This window comes from Denticeps clupeoides, chromosome 2 (genome assembly GCF_900700375.1).
Source record: "Denticeps clupeoides chromosome 2, fDenClu1.1, whole genome shotgun sequence".
NCBI lineage: Eukaryota > Metazoa > Chordata > Actinopteri > Clupeiformes > Denticipitidae > Denticeps > Denticeps clupeoides.
Window position 1 is genome coordinate 15,394,827 of NC_041708.1, and position 20,498 is coordinate 15,415,324.

A 20,498-nucleotide genomic window follows, 5' to 3' on the forward strand; every position below is an offset into this window, starting at 1 on the left:
AATTTTGTGAAATTTGACCGATGCATGCCTTCAAAGTTTTTGAATGTATTTTTTCAGAACACAATACATTATAGAAATCACAAACTTTGTGGCAAACAAAGTGCATGCCACAGTAGAAAATGTGAAAGCAGCTTTACTTTATATAGCTGAGCTGGGTCAAGTTGAGACAGTGTTGATGTGAACTCAATGACTGAGCACCGAATCTTGGGTACTGGTTTTCTGTTTTGGGAATTACCTGCTTCCTCCTTCCCAGGTCAGCCCTCTGTGCAGGGCAGCCCTCTGTTTTCACCAAAAAAAGCCACTTTGCCGTCCACACAGACACAAGAGAAATTCACTCTGGAACCCATTTCAGAAAATAACCATTCTGGAGCCCCTAAAATGGCCCCTGCCTGTTAACGCAAGGCCAGATTGGACAGACATACTACCGTTTTAAAGAAAAACTTTATTGTTTGGACAGGGCCTTGAAGTAACCCATTTTGTTTCACAAATGTTTGCAAATGGTTAGGTGCTTAATTGTGATAATGGGTCTGATTAAAACTCATGAATACAATAACTAACAGTTGTGTCTCAATACCTGTCCATACAGTGTTTATTTGACCCCTTCCAAGAGGATGAGTTTATAATAACATTTGCTTTGAGTAATTTTTTACACATAAGCTCTCTGACAAATTGAATTTCAGCCACAAGCTTCTAAAAGCCATGCTTACAATAACAGTAAAAACTGTATACAACTAATCATGTTTAAAACAGTATTTTATTTAAATTCACCAACCTGAGGCTGTTTATAATTGTCAGATAATTTTCTTTTATTAGCAGCCAATTGTTGAACTTTTTATCAGTTTTTTTTATATTAAATGTCAGAACAGAACAGAAATGATTTCTTATTTTCCCTGTCAGCACCAAGATTTGCTTGGACTGTGTTATCAACACCAGTCCTTTGTTTTCTCAGATTTTTTTTAATTCAAAAATAAAAAATTAATAAAGCATTAGAAAACCTAAACTGAATCTTAAAAGAAAAAAAATTAATTCAGCCACCGCTGACCACACTTTGAGTGTAAATGTAAGAACTATAAGACACCAGAAATTGAAAACAAAGGTACACTAACACCACCTCACTGAACAAAAACTATACGTGTATTTCACAAAGACAAAATCTGCACGTAAATTTTTTAGCAAATACAGTATATCCAGAAAGCATTCACCGCACATCATGTTTCTAACAATTAATTATGTTACAGTCGTATTCCAAAATGTATTGAATGCATTTTTCCTCAGAATTCAACAAGCCCCATAATGACAATGTGAAAAAATGTTTACTTGAGGTTTTGACATGTATTAAAATAGACAATATTCACAGCCTTTGGTAGCAATTAAAGGCTCCAGTCTGTTAAAATATGATTCCACATGCTCGGCACAACAATCCTGGCCCAGTTTTGCCACTTTCCTCTTTGTAGAACCTCTCAAACCACATCAGGTTGGATGAGTAGCATCGGTGCAACAGCAATTTAAATATCTTTCCAGAGATGTTCAATTGGTTTCAAGTCTGGGCTATGGCTGGGCCACTCAAGGACATTAACAAAGTTGTCCTGAAGCCACTCCTTTGAAATCTTGGCTGCATACTTTGGGTCACTGTTCTGCTGAAAGATGAACCTTCACCCCAGTCTGAATGCTCTGGAGCAGATTTCCAGGATGTCTCTGTATATTGTTGCAATCATCTTTCCCTCTATCATTTACAGCATTTATTCCTGGTCACCTGTCTACGGTCCTCCCACAATTGCTTCAGGTGGCCGGCCAGCTCAAGGAAGAGTCCTGGTGGTTTTGAACTTCTTCCATTTATGGATGATGGAGGTTACTGTGCTCATTGGGACCTTCAAAGCAGCAGAAATGTTTCTGTAACCTTCCCCAGATATTCCTTCATGCTTGGTTTGTGCTCTGGTCTGAACTGTCAACTGTTGGACCTTATGTCTGTGAAGATTCTCAGTCATCCAGGTGAATTTGTCTGAACGGTGAGTCATGGCAACTGGACCTTTCTTTTTTGAGGTAGAGACGTTTAATTCTAAATCCATAGAACTTTGTCAATCTGAGGGAAGTTGGCTTGCCCCCCACAACTTTGTCCTCCAGGTTGGTTTCACCTCACTCCTGTCTTGGATAGGCTTGTTAAGTTAAACAAGTCGGTGGGGTGACAGCCCGGCCCTTCCTGCCCCCATTAAGTGGGTCATTCAATGTGGCCAACCTGGTGGACGTGTGAATTGGGCCTGGTTTTCCTGGGGATGGATGAAAAGGCAGTAAAATAGGTTGGAGATAAGTTGTGTCTGAGGCCTCCACCTCTGTTGAGTGAGGGATTGTTGTATCTGCTGTATTTGTTGTATTTGTTTGTATTTGCACATGCAAAGCTTCCCTCACTCCTCTCTCAAACCACCCATCTTTTCTGTCGAATATTTGAATTTCTGTCCAATATTGAATGAACCCAAAAAACTCATTAATATCAACAACAACATTTATTTCTTATATAGCCCAAAATCACATACAGTATGTCTCAATGGGCTTTGACAGGCCCTACAGTTGACACCCCCCACACTTGACCCTTCTGCACACAAGGAAAAACTCCACACAAAAAAACTCTAGGAGAGAGAAAAAAAGAAAGGAAGAAACCTTAGGAAGGAGTGATACAGAGAGGGGCCCCCTTCCAGGGTAGAGTGAGCCTGCAAATGGTGTCAGTGCAAGGTTGGGGATGATATAATAATAAGTCCTACAGTTGTAGGGTTGGAGGAGTCCAGGATGTAGTCAGTGTCATGGTCTAGATTATGTGTCCACAATGATGTTACTGGTCCATTTGAAGATCCCTGAAGCTGTAGTTGTAACGGTGGTGGTGGCTGTGGTGACCCTCTGGTTTGTTTCATGGTATGTCCTTGTTTAGCAGTTGTCAGGAACCAGGATTTATTTGCTGGTCTCTTCACTCTTCTTCACTCTTCACAATATCAAAGCTGAATGTTTTTGGAAGTAGTTTTTAGTTTGTTTTTATTTTTAGCTATTTTAGGGGGATATCTGTGTGTGCAGGTGACTATTACTGTGCATAATTATAAGGCAACTTAACAAAAAACAAATATATACCCATTTCAATTATTTATTTTTACCAGTGAAACCAATATAACATCTCCACATTCACAAATATACATTTCTGACATTCAAAAACAAAACAAAAACAAATCAGCGACCAATATAGCCACCTTTCTTTGCAAGGACACTCAAAAGCCTGCCATCCATGGATTCGGTCAGTGTTTTGATCTGTTCACCATGTGTGATGCGTGTGATGGAGCATTGTCCTGCATGAAAATCATGTTTTTATTGAAGGATGCAGACTTCTTCCTGTACCACTGCCTGAAGAAGGTGTCTTCCAGAAACTGGCAGTAGGACTGGGAGTTGATCTTGACTCCATCCTCAACCCGATAAGGCCCCACAAGCTCATCTTTGATGATACCAGCCCAAACCAGTACTCTACCTCCACCTTGCTGGCGTCTGAGACGGACTGGAGCTCTCTGCCCTTTACCAATCCAGCCACGGGCCCATCCATCTGGTGTAATTGACATGACATGTTTTTCTTGGTGGTATATCACAAAACTGTGGTAATATTGTTCAGCAAGTGCTGTTTTATGTGAATATATAGATTAGTCAATGGATTAATCCTCCATTGGTTCACAAATTAGGGCCAAACTAAAAAAAGTTCATATGGCATGACTGTCCCAAGCACATTTTACAAAGGTTAATATAAAAAAAACATGACAATTAATTCATTTTCTGTTTATTCAATCATATATTAATAAACCAAATATCTACTTGTGAGTCTGCTTGGCAAAAAGTTCAGGAATAATATTTTGAAGCCACTCCTAAATAAAACACTTTATCCAAAAAAAATGTTGTTATCCTATGGTGTGACCCAACACTCCTTTTTTTTAAAAGGGCAATTTGGGTTGTGGGGGGTTCTTTTTCTATCAGGAAGAAGAACAGAACCTCAGAACTGACACCGAAAGTTACAAGGTGAGTTATCTCTTTTCATGATGTAAAAAAATCTTGTTTATCCAGCACTCCTACTTCAGTTCCCTTTTGCCTTTTGATATGACATGTTTTACACAAATACCCAAATGAAATATTTTTTAGTCACTATTACCTTGAAAGCTATATTGTCATATTTTTTAGGTTTTAGGATGTTATCATAAAAAACACACTCATTGCTAAGTACAGGAAACCCGTCATAAAGGGTAACAGGGTTTTCTTGTCACACTATATGATATCAACTGCATTTAAATACACAAATAATGTTCTTAAATACATATTTCATTGTTATAATATGTTTACTGAATATTTGCCCTTTTTACACATTTTGATAGCATACTATTCACACATTAAATATCTTTATATCAACTTTTCCTACTTCCATACTTTCCCATTTTCAAGATTCCATTATAAACAGTTGCATCTGTCATTCAAATGTTTCCCCGTATTTATTTATTTTATGGAGATCCTGTAAACAAATAACTAAAATGGAAACATTTAAGTTATTTATAGTGATGCTGGCTTATTATATTTGCAGTTATATTAATCAATGTAGTTATATTAAGTCAAATAGCACATTATACTTGGAAAAACTTGGCTCACGAGAAAGCACTATATATAAATATATACTTGCACAAGCAGGCACACGACTGTCCAGAAGGTTTTTGAAGTAAAATAATGCAAAATGTAACATCTTTTCACCAAAAAAATGCTATTTTTATATAGACGTTTTTTGTTTATTAAATACACAATAACATTCATGTCACACCGTATGACTTTTTTCACAGTGGCAAAAAACTAGTGAATAAATATGAATATAAACACAAACTCTACAATATTAAAATATATTTTGAGATATAGGAGTTGGTAAAATATCACCAACTGATTTACATTTGGGATGAAAAAATAATTTTTTTTAGCTAAATATGTCAACCTCCCAAATACTGCCAAATGTAAACTGACAAAGTATTGTGTAAAGGCTGTGAATACAAGGAATGGCTGCACTGTTTGGTGTGTTTGGTGTATGCTGGTGTTACTTCCAAGGACTTCCTGAATTACCTCTGAATTAAGAATCACCTAAACTCAACAAAATGTAATTTATGGCTCCTTCACTAATCCCCTGTGCAGTTTGTTAAATGTACAGTTTGTTGAACCTGTGGAAAGTGTAGGAGACCAGCCAAAATGACAGAGAAAATAGCCAAGATAGAAGAGCGCATCTGAAATGTATATCTAATTATGGAGTCAGAAGTTTTAATCCCGGACACGCACCAGCCCAGTTAGCCGGTAAGTGTCTCTACCCCAGCGCCAGTACCAGTAGCACCCTCCGGACAGCAGGGCAGTTGGGTTACTGTTCGGCATAAATCACACAAGCAAACTACTGGGGCGACCCGCCAAGCTCCCCTAACACCTGGCCGCCACTCACTAGTTTGTGTTCAGAACTCACGAGAGCCGAGACCAGGCGCAGACACACTGTCTAAACCGAGCGTCAACTGAGCATACCAACAGCACCTTCGATATAAGAATAAGATAATTAAATGGTAAATCTCTCACACATAAACGCTCATTGTTAATGTAATTATTATAGATCAAGTTTGATGTACTGTGCATGACCGAAACGTGGTTAAAACAAAATGAATTTGTAGCATTAAATGAGTCTAGCCCTCCTGGATACAGCTTTGTACCTCGCTTAAATATAATAGGACCCCTGATTAAAAAGCCTGATCTTGATCGCAGTCAGCTTTTGAATTATAGACCGATATCCAACCTTCCATTTATATCCAAATATTTGGAAAAAGTCATAGCCCAGCAGCTGTGCGCGTACCTAGACAGCAACAATATCCATAAAGTATATAAATCAGGATTTTGACCTCATCTGTCAGGATTGCCGTTAGATGGAGACATCACCTGGGGCCAATCAAGCCAACTAATCGGCACACACCTGCGGGTTAGTTTATGGTGTTCCCCTTTTTGGTTTCACTGTTTTCGGCCTTCAAGCCTTGTTTTGTTTTTGTTAATAAATAAATCCTTGTTAATATTATGCCCCGTCTCTGCGCTTACTTACCTCATTAGCTTGCCGACGTGACATTACTGAGACAGCGCTGGTTAAAGTGGTGAAAGACCTGTTGTTGGCCTTTGATCAGGGACGCATCTTGCTGCTTGTCATGCTTGACCTGAGTGCTGCATTTGACACTATTGGTCATGCTATTCTTCTTGACAGGTTAAAGAATGTTGTTGGGATTAAGGGAATAGCCTTTGTATGGTTCAGATAATATCTGACCAATCGGTATTTGTGGACATCAATGGTGATTCGTCTTCATATAGTAGAGTTTGGTGGTTATGTCCCAGGTCCGTTGCTATTTTCCTTATACATCTTACTCTTAGGTGACGTCATTTGTAGACACGGTATTAGCTTTCATTGCTATGCTGATGACACAACGTTGTATCTATCAGCAATGCCAGATGAGAGGTAGCAGCTGAACAGAATAGAGAATTGTCTGAAGGACATTAGACAGTGGATGCTCACCAACTTTCTTCTGTTAAACTCTGATAAGACAGAAGCTCTCGTACTTGGGTCTCAAGCAGCCAGACATAAGATGGCTGACTATATCATAACTCTGGAAAGCCTTTCTATCTCACCAAGTAAAGGTGTTTTCATTGATGCAGGTCTCTCATTTGATTCGCATTTAGATAATTTCACTAGGATTGCATTCTTTCACCTTAGAAAAGTTGGTCCATGTACCACATATTTCTGTACCAGTTATACAATGCCATCGTCTGCCACTGTTTCTGTTTTCTCTGAGGTACTGAATTAAGTGCCCAGACCAGTTGAGCATGCATGCTCAACATACACACACCACGTTTTCGTGGTTGAAAGTGAAGTGAGCACAGAGTTACTTAACCCATCTGCAAAGGGGCAGCTCGGATGGTTAACTGTTGCTTTGTAAAATTTATAATTGGAAATATGCAGAAATGTGCAAATGTCCAATTTTATCTGTAAAATGAATGATTACTTGTCGAAGTGAATTGGATAACACAAGGGATTGTTCTTCTTACAAAATACTTCAAAATACTTACAAAACACATTTGGAAGTGCAAGTCAGATGCGCATGCAAACTAAAATGAATGAGCTGATCGCTGACTGGATAAATAAATATTTTCAATACAATAAAAAGTAGGGTTATGATGCAATGGTTTTAATTTGAGTTTGGTCATGTCAAAGATCAACAAAAAATGGATTTGATTGCATTAGAATTTCTTATGTTGTGCCACATTTCATCTTTTTGCAACCTCAGTCCCCACACACTGCTCCCCAGGCAGCTGTCATGGCTGCCCACTGCTCACCAAAGGTGATGGGTTAAAGAGGACATATGTTGTTGTGTGCACCATGTGCTGCGCTGAAGTATTTCACAATGACTTAATTTTCACTTTGTGAGAAAAAATGTGCATGCACAAAATCTGCATACACATTGGAGAGATGGACAAGATGGGTATTTTCGGGACTTCACTTTCACTTTTCAGCAGAATGACTTGGTCAATCAAGAGAGACCGGGCAGCACCAGTTGTGTGTGATTGCTCATTTCTCAGACATAAGCAATAGTACATGAAGTGTCATTTTTGGTCTTCTGCTGCAATGTGTTCTCCTATGCAGTAAGTGGCAAAATAAAACTTAGGTGTGAGATTCTCTTTCTTATCAACTTCGTGCTTCACCCATTTCCCCCACTACACACAGACCCAAACCATTTCAAAGGGCTTATGTATTCATTGCTGTATGGAAATGGCACCATAAAGTTTTAAGTTGGAGTCAGGAAACTTGAAAGTCTCCCTGACTTTGTCCAATATAGACACTATATATCCTGCAACGTAAAACAAGGAGAATAAGAGAGGGGAGGAAAGGGAGAATGGGAAAATACGCCTGACCGATGCCCTGTTCCCATTAGTCTACCTGGTACTTTTTCGTGGCCTGACTGTGTTTCAAGGCTTGATTTGTATTGTTTAGTTTTATTAAAAATCACCTCGTTCTAATGGTTGTGGCATTTCCCTCCCTCTTTCTAATTGTTCACATTCCTGACCTAGACCAGGACGTAACAAATGGGGGCTCGTCCGGGTTCGCTGTTCACTGTTCACGTGGTTCAGTGATATATGCTGCGGGTTAAGTATATGGCGCTCTGCGTTCTTGCGTAAACTCCAGTTAGGATTATGCGTCCTGCTGGGTCGTGCCGAGTGCCGATCCTTCCTTCGGTCACTGTTTCTTGTTTTCTTTTGTTATTTTGCCTTTCTTTTTTGGGGGGAAAACCCCGGGGAGAGGTATGCGTCGGGCGTCTCTGTTCGGAGAAGCCGCGAGTTCCATGTTTAAAGTTGCCTAAAACTCGTACGTCCTTGAAAACTAGCAAGGCAATGCTTGTGAAGGCAGGTTTAGGGGCTGGAGTTCTGGGGTTATGTGAGGTGCCCGCAGGTTGTGGTGCATTTTGAATGCATTTCGTTTCTTTCTTTTTTTTTTGTATTATCGTAGTGTGTAGTTGGTTTCATTTTATCAGTGCCATTTCGGTAATCAGGTAGATGTTACAATGTTAAATTGTTTAACATGGCTTCAGAATTCGTGGGGTTTTCTGAGAGTTCATCAGAGGAATTATTGGACAGTTTTACCAAAGACCTGTTAGTGGGGGTGGCAGAATTTTACCAAAATCCATTAACTGGTGCGGATAAAAGATACAGTGTTAAAAGCTGGTAGAGCAGGGTGTTATTGGTTCCGGTTCTAAGCCTAGCAGCTCGCCTTCAGTGGAGGAATCTTTACATTCTGCTGGCAGTGTAGAGACTGATATGCGGTTAAAGGAAATGTCGCTGCAGGAGAAACAAATGCAGCTTGATGCGTGCCGAACGGGAAGTTTGGGTGCTTCGTGAATGGGAGCTGGAACATCAGCTCCAGATGAATTTGGAACATGATCTCCAGCTTAAAATGTGGGAAGGGGAAGAACAGGAACACGAGCGTCGACATGAGTTAGAATTAAAACACGTTGGCTTCCAAATATGCCCATTCTTCACCCTCGTCTGATCCCTCACTGCCTGCTTTCGATGTCAGTCGACACATTAGAATGGTACCTCCATTTTCTGAGAAGGAAGCGGAGAAATATTTTAACCATTTTGAGTGCATTGCGACCATGTTGAACTGGCCTGAGCAGGTGTGGACCTTTTTTTTGCAGCAGTGTGTGCTGGTGGGAAAAGCACATGCTACTGGAGGAATTTAAGAATTGCATTCCTGAACCAGTGGCAACCCATTTAAACGACCAGAAGGCTTCCATGTTAGCACAGGCTGCTGTGAGTGCAGACGAGTACTCTCTTACACAGAAAATTGTGTCCTCACAATCATAGAATAAGGACTGTGGAGAAATGTGTGCGGGGCGGCAGAATATTCTCCAGATCTCCACCAACTTCGCTGCAGGGATCTCGGGCATGTTTTTACTGCCAATGGACTGGCCATCTCATCGCAGATTGTCCAACACTAAAAAAGAAAAACACACAAAGAGGACCTGCACCAAAAGGGGTTGGTTTTATTCGTGCTGTGAACTCAAAAGATGCATCTTTTGAACCATTCGTGTTACGAGGTACCGTCTCTCTCTCTCTCTCTCGCCGGAGGGCGGAGATGAGGTCCCGGTCCACATTTTACGTGATACCGGAGCAGCCCAGTGTTTCATTTTAGATGGTCTTTTACCGTTCTCTGGGTATTCATTCTGTGGGTCTAATATTTTTGTACAGGGGATCGAGTTGGGCATCGTGAAGGCGCCCCTGCACTTAGTAAAAATGCGGTGTGACTTGTTTACCAGCCTGTGTAAAGTAGCGGTTCCTCCTAAGCTGCCTATTAAAGGAGTTGATTTTATCCTTGGTAATGATTTAGCGGGTGAGTAGGTTCTTCCTTTTCCAGAATTGATCGACACTCCCACCAAGTCACCCAGTCCGGTCGAGGTGGATGCTGAGTTTGCGACAGTTTTCCCCGCTTGCGTATGAGAAGTGATATTGATTTGGCCGACACTTTTATTTCTTCGAGAGGTTTAGCATTTTTGTCCACAGCGCAGCCGCCTCAAAGCCCAGCGGCAGAAAGATTCGACTCTGGTAAAGTGTTGTTCTGTGGTTGTTCATAAGGTGGTGTATTTCTGGGAAGATGGAATTCTGTTTTCTGTTCCACTTAAATTCAGGTTGCAGATTTTAACATTGGGGCACGATAATGTCTTTGCGGGTCACCTGGGAGTAACGAAGACCTATAATCGTATTCTGCGGTACTTCTTTTGGCCTGGTTTAAAAGCAGATGTTGCAAAGCACTGTCGTTCATGCCATGTCTGTCAGTTGGCTAAGAAGCCGAACCAGACAATACCACCTGCACCCCTGTACCCCGTACTGGTTTTAACAGAACCATTGAGAAAATAATTTTAGATTGTGTTGGTCCCTTGCACTCATTAAAAACTCAGGCCGTGGTGAAAGCACTGACCCAGTTCTTTTCACTATTCGGGCTTCCAAAGGTGGTGCAGACGGACGTCTTTTTAAGCAGGTGTTGTCCCATCTTAGAATTAAGCATGCTGTTTCTAGCAACCATGTTTCTTGCTTTCTGCTTGGACGCAGCTAAAGAATGGGATGAGGGACTCCCTTTGCTTTTATTTGCTGTTCGTGACACTGTCCAAGAGTCCCTGGGATTTAGTCCTGTGGACTTAGTGTTTGGTCACACTGTGCGTGGTCCTCTTAGACTATTACAGGAGACATGGGTGTCAGAGCAGCCTGCTCCCAGCACTAATGTTTTAGATTACATCAGTGTGTTTCGGGAACGCCTTCATAAGGCTTGTTCAGCTGCACTAGCTTCATTGTCTTCAGCCCAGAGGTAAAGTTTCTGTACCTGTTATTTATTCTCCGGCTGAGGATGGACTATATTTGCGTGATGTCCCTGTAGCTTCATTTACAGCATTTTTCAGACGCCTTTATCCAGAGCGACTTACAATCAGTATTACAGGGACAGTCTCCCTGGAGCAATTTAGGGTTAAGTGTCTTGCTCAGGGACACAATGGTAAGTGGGATTCGAACCCGGGTCTTCTGGTTCATAGGCGAGTGTGTTACCCACTAGGGTGCTACCACCCTTCAGAGTTGCAGTGCATGGAGTAGTCCATGCCTACTGGTTCCTTAGCCAGATGGGACCTTTCGATTCTGTATTGACTACAGAAAGGTTAATGTGGTCACTAAACCGGATTCGTTTCCATTACTATATAAACTAGGACTATACAAACAAGGTTGGTGCAGCCAGAGTTGTCACAAAATTAGACCTGTGTCAGGGTTTTTGGCCTGTACCATTGACTCCTTGTGCTGCTGAGATCTCTGCCTTTGTTACACCTGATAACTTTCTGCAGTACTCTGTGATACCATCTAAGGTGCTTGCTGGAGTCCCTTGCTGTGAAACTTATCTATAATCTACACAGCCACCTGGACCCAGTACCTTGAGACACTAGAGTCTGTATTTAAATGCCTTCAACAAGCGTCACTAACCCTCAACCTGGCCAAATGTGAATTTGGGAAAGCGATTGTGACCTACTCAATTACGGCCTGTGGAGGCCAAAGTTCAAGCGGTCATGAATTTTCCTGTCCCACTTCGAAACAGGAATTACGGCGGTTTTTAGGGATGGCTGGATTTTATCGGGGGTTTTGTAAGAACTTCTCTGATGTGGTCTGCCCGTTAACCGAAAGCTCATCCTTTGTTTGGTCTGCGGACTGCCAAAGTGAGTTTTAAGGCTGTGAAGTCTCTTCTTTGCAGTTCTCCAGTCCTTGCTGCCACAGATTTCCAGCGCCCCTTTAAATTAGATGTGGATGCTAGTGCTGTTGGAGCAGGAGCAGTGCTTCTACAGGAGGATTAGTATGGGGTTGATCATCCAGTCTCATTTTCTCTAAAAAGTTCTTAAAGCACCAATTGAGCTATAGTACTATAGAGAAAGAAGCTTTAGCTCTGATTTTGGCACTACAGCATTTTGAGGTATATATTGGATCCTCAACACTTCCTGTCCTTGATTTTACTGATCACAAGCCCGTATGAAGAACTAAAACCAGCATATTATGCGCTTTGGTACTACAGGGTTTTAACCAAGAGATTAAGTACAAGCGGGGAGGGGACAATGTTTTAGCGGACACCATGTCACAGGCTTTTTGAGTTTGAAAGTGGTGTTAATCAACATGGTATGTTGATTCTTGGTTGTGGGGGTGTTACATCCCGTGATCATGTGATGTGTGGTCTGTATGTTCTGTCTTGTTTGTGTTTTTTCTTTTTGTAGGAGGAGCCTGTAATTACGGAACTCCTACCAGACCTGACGCTGATTTGCGCTCCTGTCGGAGTGAGGCCATTAAAGATGGAGGGGAGAGAAGGAGGAAAGGGAGAATGGGAAAATACACCAGACCAATGGCCTGTTCCCATTAGTCTACCCAGTGCTTTTTCGTGGCCTGACTGTGTTTCAAGGCTCGATTTGTTTTATTAAAAATCACCTCGTTCAAACGGTTGTGGCGTTTCCCTCCCTCTTTCTAATTGTTCACATTCCTGACCTAGACCAGGACGTAACAGAGGGGGACTCAGGGGAAAAGGTTGGGAACCACTTGGGAATGATTAAAATGGTTGGGAACGACTCAAAACAGCATCTATCTGTAAATTATTCCTCTCGTTTTGATCTGCTAAAATGAGCAGAACTGAAGTTAATGCCAGTCTGTAATCCTCTATAACTTTTGAACTAGTATGTTTTTGCTAGCTATACAAGCTGTCTGGCCAGCAGATATCCAGGAAAATTACTAGATGATAAAGGCATCCAACCCACTGGCACTGACAAATGAAGTCGCAAAAGTCACATTATGAAATAAATCTTTTAAAATAAAAGGCTAACTCTGGAAAAAATGACGTTTTGGAATAAAAACTGCTGAAATGAAACAAAGGTCCTCTGCAATAATCTGTATTGTTGGGTAAAATAATGACATTTAATTCACATTTATTTACCAGAATGCAACATATTTTACAATAATTAGCTGTGTATAAAATGTGTTCAATTATTTCACAATTTTATGTTGCTATTAAATATCATTTTCTTACGGTTCTTATTTCATTATTTCCTATTTATTTATTTAACTTTATTTAACAAGTACTACTGCAACATCTAAAGGTGTTCTTTTCTATAAATCATGGGCAGGGTACCTCACAGTCAAAAATCACTGCTAGAACTGTTACTTTGATGTATGTTTTCGCTGCCTCTTTAACGGTTTGAATTCTAGGGGTAGAGCCTCTGTCGGTTTCACATTTTCTTAAATATAGAGTGGGTATCCGATCATCTTCACATTTCACTCAACAATATAAGATCCATAAATCAAGTCATTTTTTTAATTCAAACCGATATTCTTTTTTATTTCACGCAATGTATATTAAATTGTGGTAACCTCTTGAGGTTCACAGCTTCAAGGCATTCACAGTAAAAAAGTCTGCTGTTTTCACTGGATAAATTTAAGGCAGGAAATTTTCATAAAAGTTAATGTAGCTCTTAATATTAAAATACACAATAACTAACAGACTGACTAGTCTGACTATTTCTTTACTGCAAATTGATTCAAGATCTAAAGGGTTCTGCATTGCATAACTGAATATTTTAATATACTTGGCACCATATAGAATCTTCTGGTATGATGAAGAATAGAGTTCTACAGTGTTAAGTGTTTAAAATCTTCATCTACAGTTAAAAATAAAGCTGGCAGTCTTCCAGACTTCATGCACTCCTATGATCTTCATGCTACACACTCTTGGCAGGTCGTGGTAGCACCAGCTTCAGGGCAATATCCAACACACAAGTTGGCATATAGGACAGTGGGATCCAGGCGAGCTTGGCATCCCAGCCGGCACTGTAGCGGGTGCGTGGGTAGGTGGCAGACAGCGCATGCTCCATGCAGTTGGTTACTTTACTCAGGTCAGAGTCACATAAAGCGTTCATGATCAGCCTCTGGATTTTAATATCTGCACACAACAGAGATATAATCAACAGTAGAACTTATCAATGAAAAAGTGAAAGTGAAGAGAATTTCAATGTGAAACGCTACCGCACACAATGCACAACGAAATGTGTTCTCTGCATTTAACCCATCACTCTTGGTGAGAAGTGGGCAGCAATGAAAGGTGCCCGGGGAGCAGCATGTGGGGACAGTGCTTTGCTCGGTCTGACTGGCTTTTTATCCAGAAATCTAGAGAATCCAACAAAATATTAGGTCCCATAGACCTGCTAAACAATAGAATTGTAAACATTTTAGTACACAGACTTTTATATTATGGGGCAGCGGTGGCCTAGCGGGTAAGGAAACGCCCCCCTTACCGGAAGTTTCAAATCCCAAGCCACCAAGATGCCACTGAACAAAGTACCAAAATAATTAAACCCTTTGTACTTAAATAATTATGCCCTTGCTCAATTGTCATTTCCTTGACATATACAAAAAATATGGAGATCCAATATATGTATATACGTTAACAAAAAGCACTTTTGACAAAACATGAACTGCAAAATTTATAGAACTATTCTTGCTACCAGCAGAAACAAATACATGCAGTGACTGGGGATAAATCAGCATGCTAATCTCATTTTCCAATCAGGTATTTCATCCCGATTCTCACAGCTTGTCAGGATTTTCAACATTGTAAAATTTAAGGATATTTGGGCCTACCAAATGTTTTTACTGAGCAATCACAACGTGCAGGCAAATTCCAGGTCTTTGTGCTGGGTGACAACTTTATGTAATTTTGCTTTGTTTTATGAGATCATTGGGGTGATCATTGTGTTCACAAACTGACCCACTGACAGCCTTTTCATGAAGCATGGCATCAATGATACAGTACATCAATGGACATGGTGATACCACGCCTCAGTGAACAGTATTTTATTTATTTAGAAGAGTAAATTGTAAACGGTGTCAGAAAATTATTTTGTGCTGAGAGTAGTAAGCATGGTTTATTTTTTTTATCTTGATAAATCATTAAATCTAGAGAAAAGTGTTTAGATCTTGGTTAGGTTCGCCTCTTAACAGAATTTCTTACATTTTTTTTTAAATTCATATTTCTTTTTAAATTGTGGGCCCATTTGTTGTATTTCGTTACCTGTATAAATAATGATATTCGTTTAGATAATGTGCATAATTATTTTTTTTAAATAAATGTATTATTGGCCCAATGCATACAGGGTTATTGGTAACTACTAAAAACAATGGGTGTCTAGATGAGTGAGAAGATATCAGAAATATCAGCATCAGTCACCAGAAATAAAAAGCCCATCTATGTAACCCACACTCACACTTGTCCAGATACTTCTCACCGTAGCTCGCCTGAACCTCAGGAGAGAGCTGGTTCCACAGTCGGTGCAGTTCACGTTCAATGGGATCCAAACTTGTCACATGGGTCTTAAAGAACCCAGGTTCTATGATACATACCTTAATGCCAAAGTAGTGGATGTCCCTCCTGCCAATGAAAAATGATTTGTAAATCATTCATTCAGTCTTGAAATGAAATGATTGCATTATGTGCTGTATTCAATTTCTAAAGATGTGTGCATGTCTGTGTCCTCTACCATATCCTACCTGAGACAGTCCGAGAATGATTCCACCCCAAATTTGGATATGCAGTAACCACCACCATTAGCTGCTACTCTGCCCAGCACAGATGCTACATTGACCACACGTCCCTGAGCCTTCTTCACCAGGGGCAGAAAGTTCATGGTAACCTCTATAACTCCAAACATGTTGACTCGGAGTGTGCTGTGGAAGTCCTCAATCCGCATCCACTCAGATGGCCCCATGGGTAAAGAGCGGCCTGCATTATTCACCAGCCCCCACAGGCCTTGGAGGGATAGGGGGATTGAGACAAGTTAGTGTACCAAAGACTGTACAATGTATTCAAAAGTACTGGGACATATCCAAATCACCGATATCAGGTTCCAATAATTTTATAACCACAGGAATATAAAAACAAGCACCTAGGCATGTTCCCTGTTTCTACAAACATTTGTTAAAAAAAAATGGGTGACTCTCAGATCAGTGTGAATTTCATTGTGGTACTGTGATAGGAAGTCTATTTCAACCAAATATTCCACAGACAACTGTGGCATTTTAACAAAGTGGAAGAAATTAGGGACAACAACAACTAAGCCACAAAGGAGGTGCACAGTGCACAGAGTTCTTCCAAGACCTCCAATCTTTGTGTGGCCAAAAGTGAATAGTAATACACCAGCCCATTGCAATCTTTTATTATACAGTAATATGAAAATTAAGGAATTAAAAAATTACAAAATTTAGAGCAGGGGTGGGCAAACTCTTTAGTTAGGCATCATCTCCATTGCATGGTGCCAGAGAATAAGAGCAGTCGCATTCTCGTTAGTCAGTGAGCAAAGTGGATGAGCAAAGTGGGTGTGTTGACCTGCTGACTCTGCCTGCCCGCTTGTACAAATAAAAAGCTCTTATTCCAGCCAGAATGATTGCTGAGCGTTTCTTATTGTTGGGTCTTTTATAAATCATGATAAAAAATGTTTCACACTACAGAGTGTGCTAGTGCAATCAAAACCAGGTACTGGTCTTCTGTTTCAACTCCATAGTATCTTCTCATCATTTTAGAATCTTCATTGTGCTAATCGAAACATCTGACTGCTAATTTACCGTGCAAGCCCATGTAAAAGATCTTGCAGTCATTATTGTGATTTGAGAAATTGTGTTGGATGTGCCCTACAGTATGTAGTTTGCCCACCCCTGATATAGAGGATGGACAGTGTGGGAAAGGTATCAGTTCATTTAACTGTTGGGTGTTTGTAGTTGGTTTAAAAGTGTGACTTGTGACTTTGCTGAAAATGGGTATGACAATGTTTAGACATATTTACACACATTACAGGAGCTCTCACCTCTGTCTCCAACCTCTTTCTTTGTCCACTCTACAGCCTTCTGGATACTCTCAGTGCTTGTGACATCCAGCAAGATTGTCTTCAGGTATGGCCCTGTTACCCTCTTCAGGTCATCTGTACCTTTCTCTGTGAGACAGCCTGCGAGCACACGGAACCCGCGCCGGTCCAGACGCCGACAAAGCAGATTCCCAAACCCTGAGTCACAGCCAGTGACAAAGACATACTTCTCTTGGATGCTGCCGACCTCCAGGCTGTCACGGTACAACCAGATGAGGAACCAGAGTAGCAGCAGAGCTCCTGCAGCATAGCTACAGAGGTAGCCTGACTTCTGCAGAGAGCTAGAGACCAAAGATCAGGAGAAGGCTCTAAAAGGGTACATTTGTTAGTTCAAGATCTGATGGGCTTTGTGCATATCACATACCTTATTTGCCCATAGATGGACTCTGTATCCATACTGAATTATTCAGTGGTGTTTTTGAGACTGCAGCGTTAAAACTGTATAGCCCTGTACAAATAAAAGAAGAAAAGCTCAATTCATTTGACATTAATTAGGTCACATTCAAGTCATTCCTATATATTTTTATCCATACTTCTGTAAAGAAGTGACATGAAGGAATGACACTAACTTGAATAAAAATGGCCAAATAGCACTCAGCAATTACTTTTTAAAATCAAATATATACTAAACAATCTTAATAAAGAGCTTATAATCCTATGTATTTTTATGTGTGTGTCTGTGAGTGTGTTACACAATCTAGACTTAATATATTATATTTCTTGCTTAATGCTCTTAAGAAAAAAAATAGCTGCTTTGACCAGAAGAGGGTTGTGTCTGTTTGGTCAGACTCACTCCCAATCCAGCTCCAGCTGCATTCTATCGGAATGAGCATAACTTGTAGCATATTGCGTGCACCACATGCTAATAACAAATTTTCCTAAATCTATTGTCCACCTAAATTGTTTGATGTGAATTGCCGGATTTTTGTACCTCTATTATCATCACATGCTGCTTCATTCAGTGAATGATAAAGTAATAATCATAAGCATAAGCCTTCATAACTGTTGGAATACCATCTGAGCAAAATTCACCCAATGTCAAATTTGCATTTTGCATGGTACTTTCTCCCACTGCCTCCCTAAATCCTATTGTCTATCCAAAAATCATGTAAGATCTCTGAACACCAGATGACAGATGTCTGTTTAGTTGATTCACACACATCATCATAAGCACAAAGTGTGATAAAGCCCTATAATTGGAACTCAGCTATGTCAATTTCACTGCAAGCTTTATCTAAACCAATCCATATGAACAGACATAGATACCTGCTGTCCTGGGTGAGGACGAAGAAAATGGTGAAGTGCTGCTGGTCCGCTGTTGACTGCAGCTAGTGACTGAGTGCATGCACAAAAGTCTTTGTGTTTCCACTTTACGCTGTAAGACAGGTCTGCATTTCTTAATCTTCTGTGTGTGAGTGTGTTGGTGTGTTTACCCTGAGCTGTGTGAGATTTTGTCTGAATGTGAAATCCATTCAAGAATCTGGAATCTGTAAACCTTGACACAGTCTCTTACAACCAGCTACAACCCACTGCATCTGCTTAATTTGTGCACATATTCTTCCTCAGATACAAATTGAGATACTATGAGATTGTTTCCTGACACTGATGCTATGGACTGAATATTAATACATGACCAATGTGCAGCAGCCAACATGAGAAGAGAGCACTGATTATTAGAAAATGTGAGCTTGTTTAGCCGCTCAAAGAACATGTGCATCATGATGTAACAGGCTCTATATCTATCCACCTTTAACCGAATTACATATGATGACACAACCACAGTGAGCCCCATGGCCTTGCAACATAGACAGCTGACCCGACAATGTGACAGCAGCACCAATAAAGTCCTGTGTAAGACTTCTTTGTTTTACTTACCCTGCACCATAGGGACAACACTAATCTAATCTACAATTCAGTGTAATCCCTCAAAGGGGCTGATTAATGCAGTGCTGTGGAATTTCTTCCTAGACTAATAAAGGCAAGGGACTCTGAGCAGTTTAACTATATTTTTTTCACTTACAATCCCCCCTTTTATAATTTTGGATAACACAAAAAAACTGTGCTTCTGGAAAGTATTCACATCCCATCATTTTTTTCACATTTTGTTATTTTATAACCTTATTCAACAACAACAGCAAACCTAATTTAATCTGATCCAGCTACTCTGGATCATGACACTAAACTGCTGCTGAGACTGCTTCAGACATGGACCGAGTCCAGTGTCTTCTTTCCATGTACCATGATTGACTTTTAATACCAGCCTTGCTCTGATACTTATTGCACACTCATCCTATCCTTGAAGAAGGTTCCTATCTGATTCAATTCTTCCCAGGTTTCGTCAATTTTTTCAGTTTTTTTTTTCCTTTGTTCAGAAAGGCTCTATTTTTGTTTTCTTAGTCATATGCTTTGTTTAAAACGTAAACTGTTTACAGCTGCCCAATGTAATCATCCAAGGATTTTGCTTATGATATTCCGCCCAGCGTCAACTTAGTCACAGCATAGAAATTAGACGTTTACTTTTGATAAAGGTTACAGGCAATCGCTTTGAAAGAGAACAATACAATTATTCCATTCAAGGCCTCTTTACTTTACTTTATTTTGCAGACGGTTTTATCCAAAACGACTTACAGGAAGACACCAGCAATTATCACTCGATTTCTATAGATTTTGAGCCCTGATAAGGCCTAACTTGTCAGCAAAGAGCATGCTCAGAGATTGTTAAGTTCTAGACGAAGAAAAAAATAATTATATATATATATGCAGTGTGTACGCATGTGCGTGTGTAAGTGTTAGATTTGTCTGAAATACTTTTTGAATAAGTGGGTTTTCAACTGCTTCTTAAAGGTGGTGGTAGTCTCAGCTAGTCGAATGGAGGAGGGCAAGTTGTTCCACCAGCCAGGGACAATAACGGAGAACAGAGTTGATTGGAATCGGAGACCCCGTGAAGAGGGAATTTTCAGTCTCATTTCATTTACAGATCTGAGAGGGCGTGCAGGAGTGTAGCTAGCTAGTATTGTATTGATATAGGTGGGTGCAGTTCCATTTACAGCCCTGTAGGCAAACATCAAGGATTTGAACTCAATGCGAGCAGCTACTGGGAGCCAGTGGAGAGAGGTCAGAAGAGGCGTAACATGGGTGTATTTTGGTTGATTGAAGATGAGACAGGCTGCCATACAATGAGAGAAAAGGCCTAATCTTGCGAATGTTGTAGAGAATGAACCTGCCGGATCTGGAGATCGCAGCAACGTGATGGTTCAGACTCAGTTTGTCGTCAGTCCAACACCGTGGGTGTTAACAGTAGTGAGCCAATTTGAATTGAGAGGTTTTGCTGAGGGGAGTTGTTTCCCGGAAAGATCAGAATCTCGGTTTTGGATAGGTTGAGTTGGAGGTGTTGCTCAGACATCCATGCCGATATGTCTGAGAGACAGGCCAAAATATTTGTTGCTATAGTGGCATCTTCTGGTGGGAAAGACA

The 20,498-nt window shown here is 40.5% G+C and overlaps 1 protein-coding gene across 1 annotated transcript; it reads right to left on the reverse strand.

The window, feature by feature from the left end:
* Positions 1–13,010: 13,010 nt before the first annotated feature.
* rdh5 (retinol dehydrogenase 5 (11-cis/9-cis)) lies at positions 13,011–18,434 on the reverse strand. Its single transcript, XM_028967295.1, has 6 exons — positions 18,291–18,434; positions 17,389–17,472; positions 16,968–17,305; positions 15,658–15,916; positions 15,375–15,538; positions 13,011–14,053 (listed from the first exon to the last, which is right to left on the reverse strand). Exons 2-6 carry the CDS (start codon positions 17,418–17,420, stop codon positions 13,833–13,835), a joined length of 1,014 nt encoding a protein of 337 aa, XP_028823128.1. The 5' UTR covers positions 17,421–17,472; positions 18,291–18,434; the 3' UTR covers positions 13,011–13,832.
* Between the last annotated feature and the right edge of the window lie 2,064 nt (positions 18,435–20,498).

Excerpts from the sequence above, each read along its gene's own strand:
- rdh5 (XM_028967295.1), bottom strand. The coding sequence starts at position 17,420 with ATGGATACAGAGTCCATCTATGGGCAAATAAG. Across the intron at positions 15,917-16,967 it reads GAAAGAGGTTGGAGACAGAG|GCCTGTGGGGGCTGGTGAAT; the intron begins GTGAGAGCTCCT and ends TATCCCTCCAAG. Across the intron at positions 14,054-15,374 it reads TGAGAAGTATCTGGACAAGT|ATATTAAAATCCAGAGGCTG; the intron begins GTGAGTGTGGGT and ends TGTTGTGTGCAG.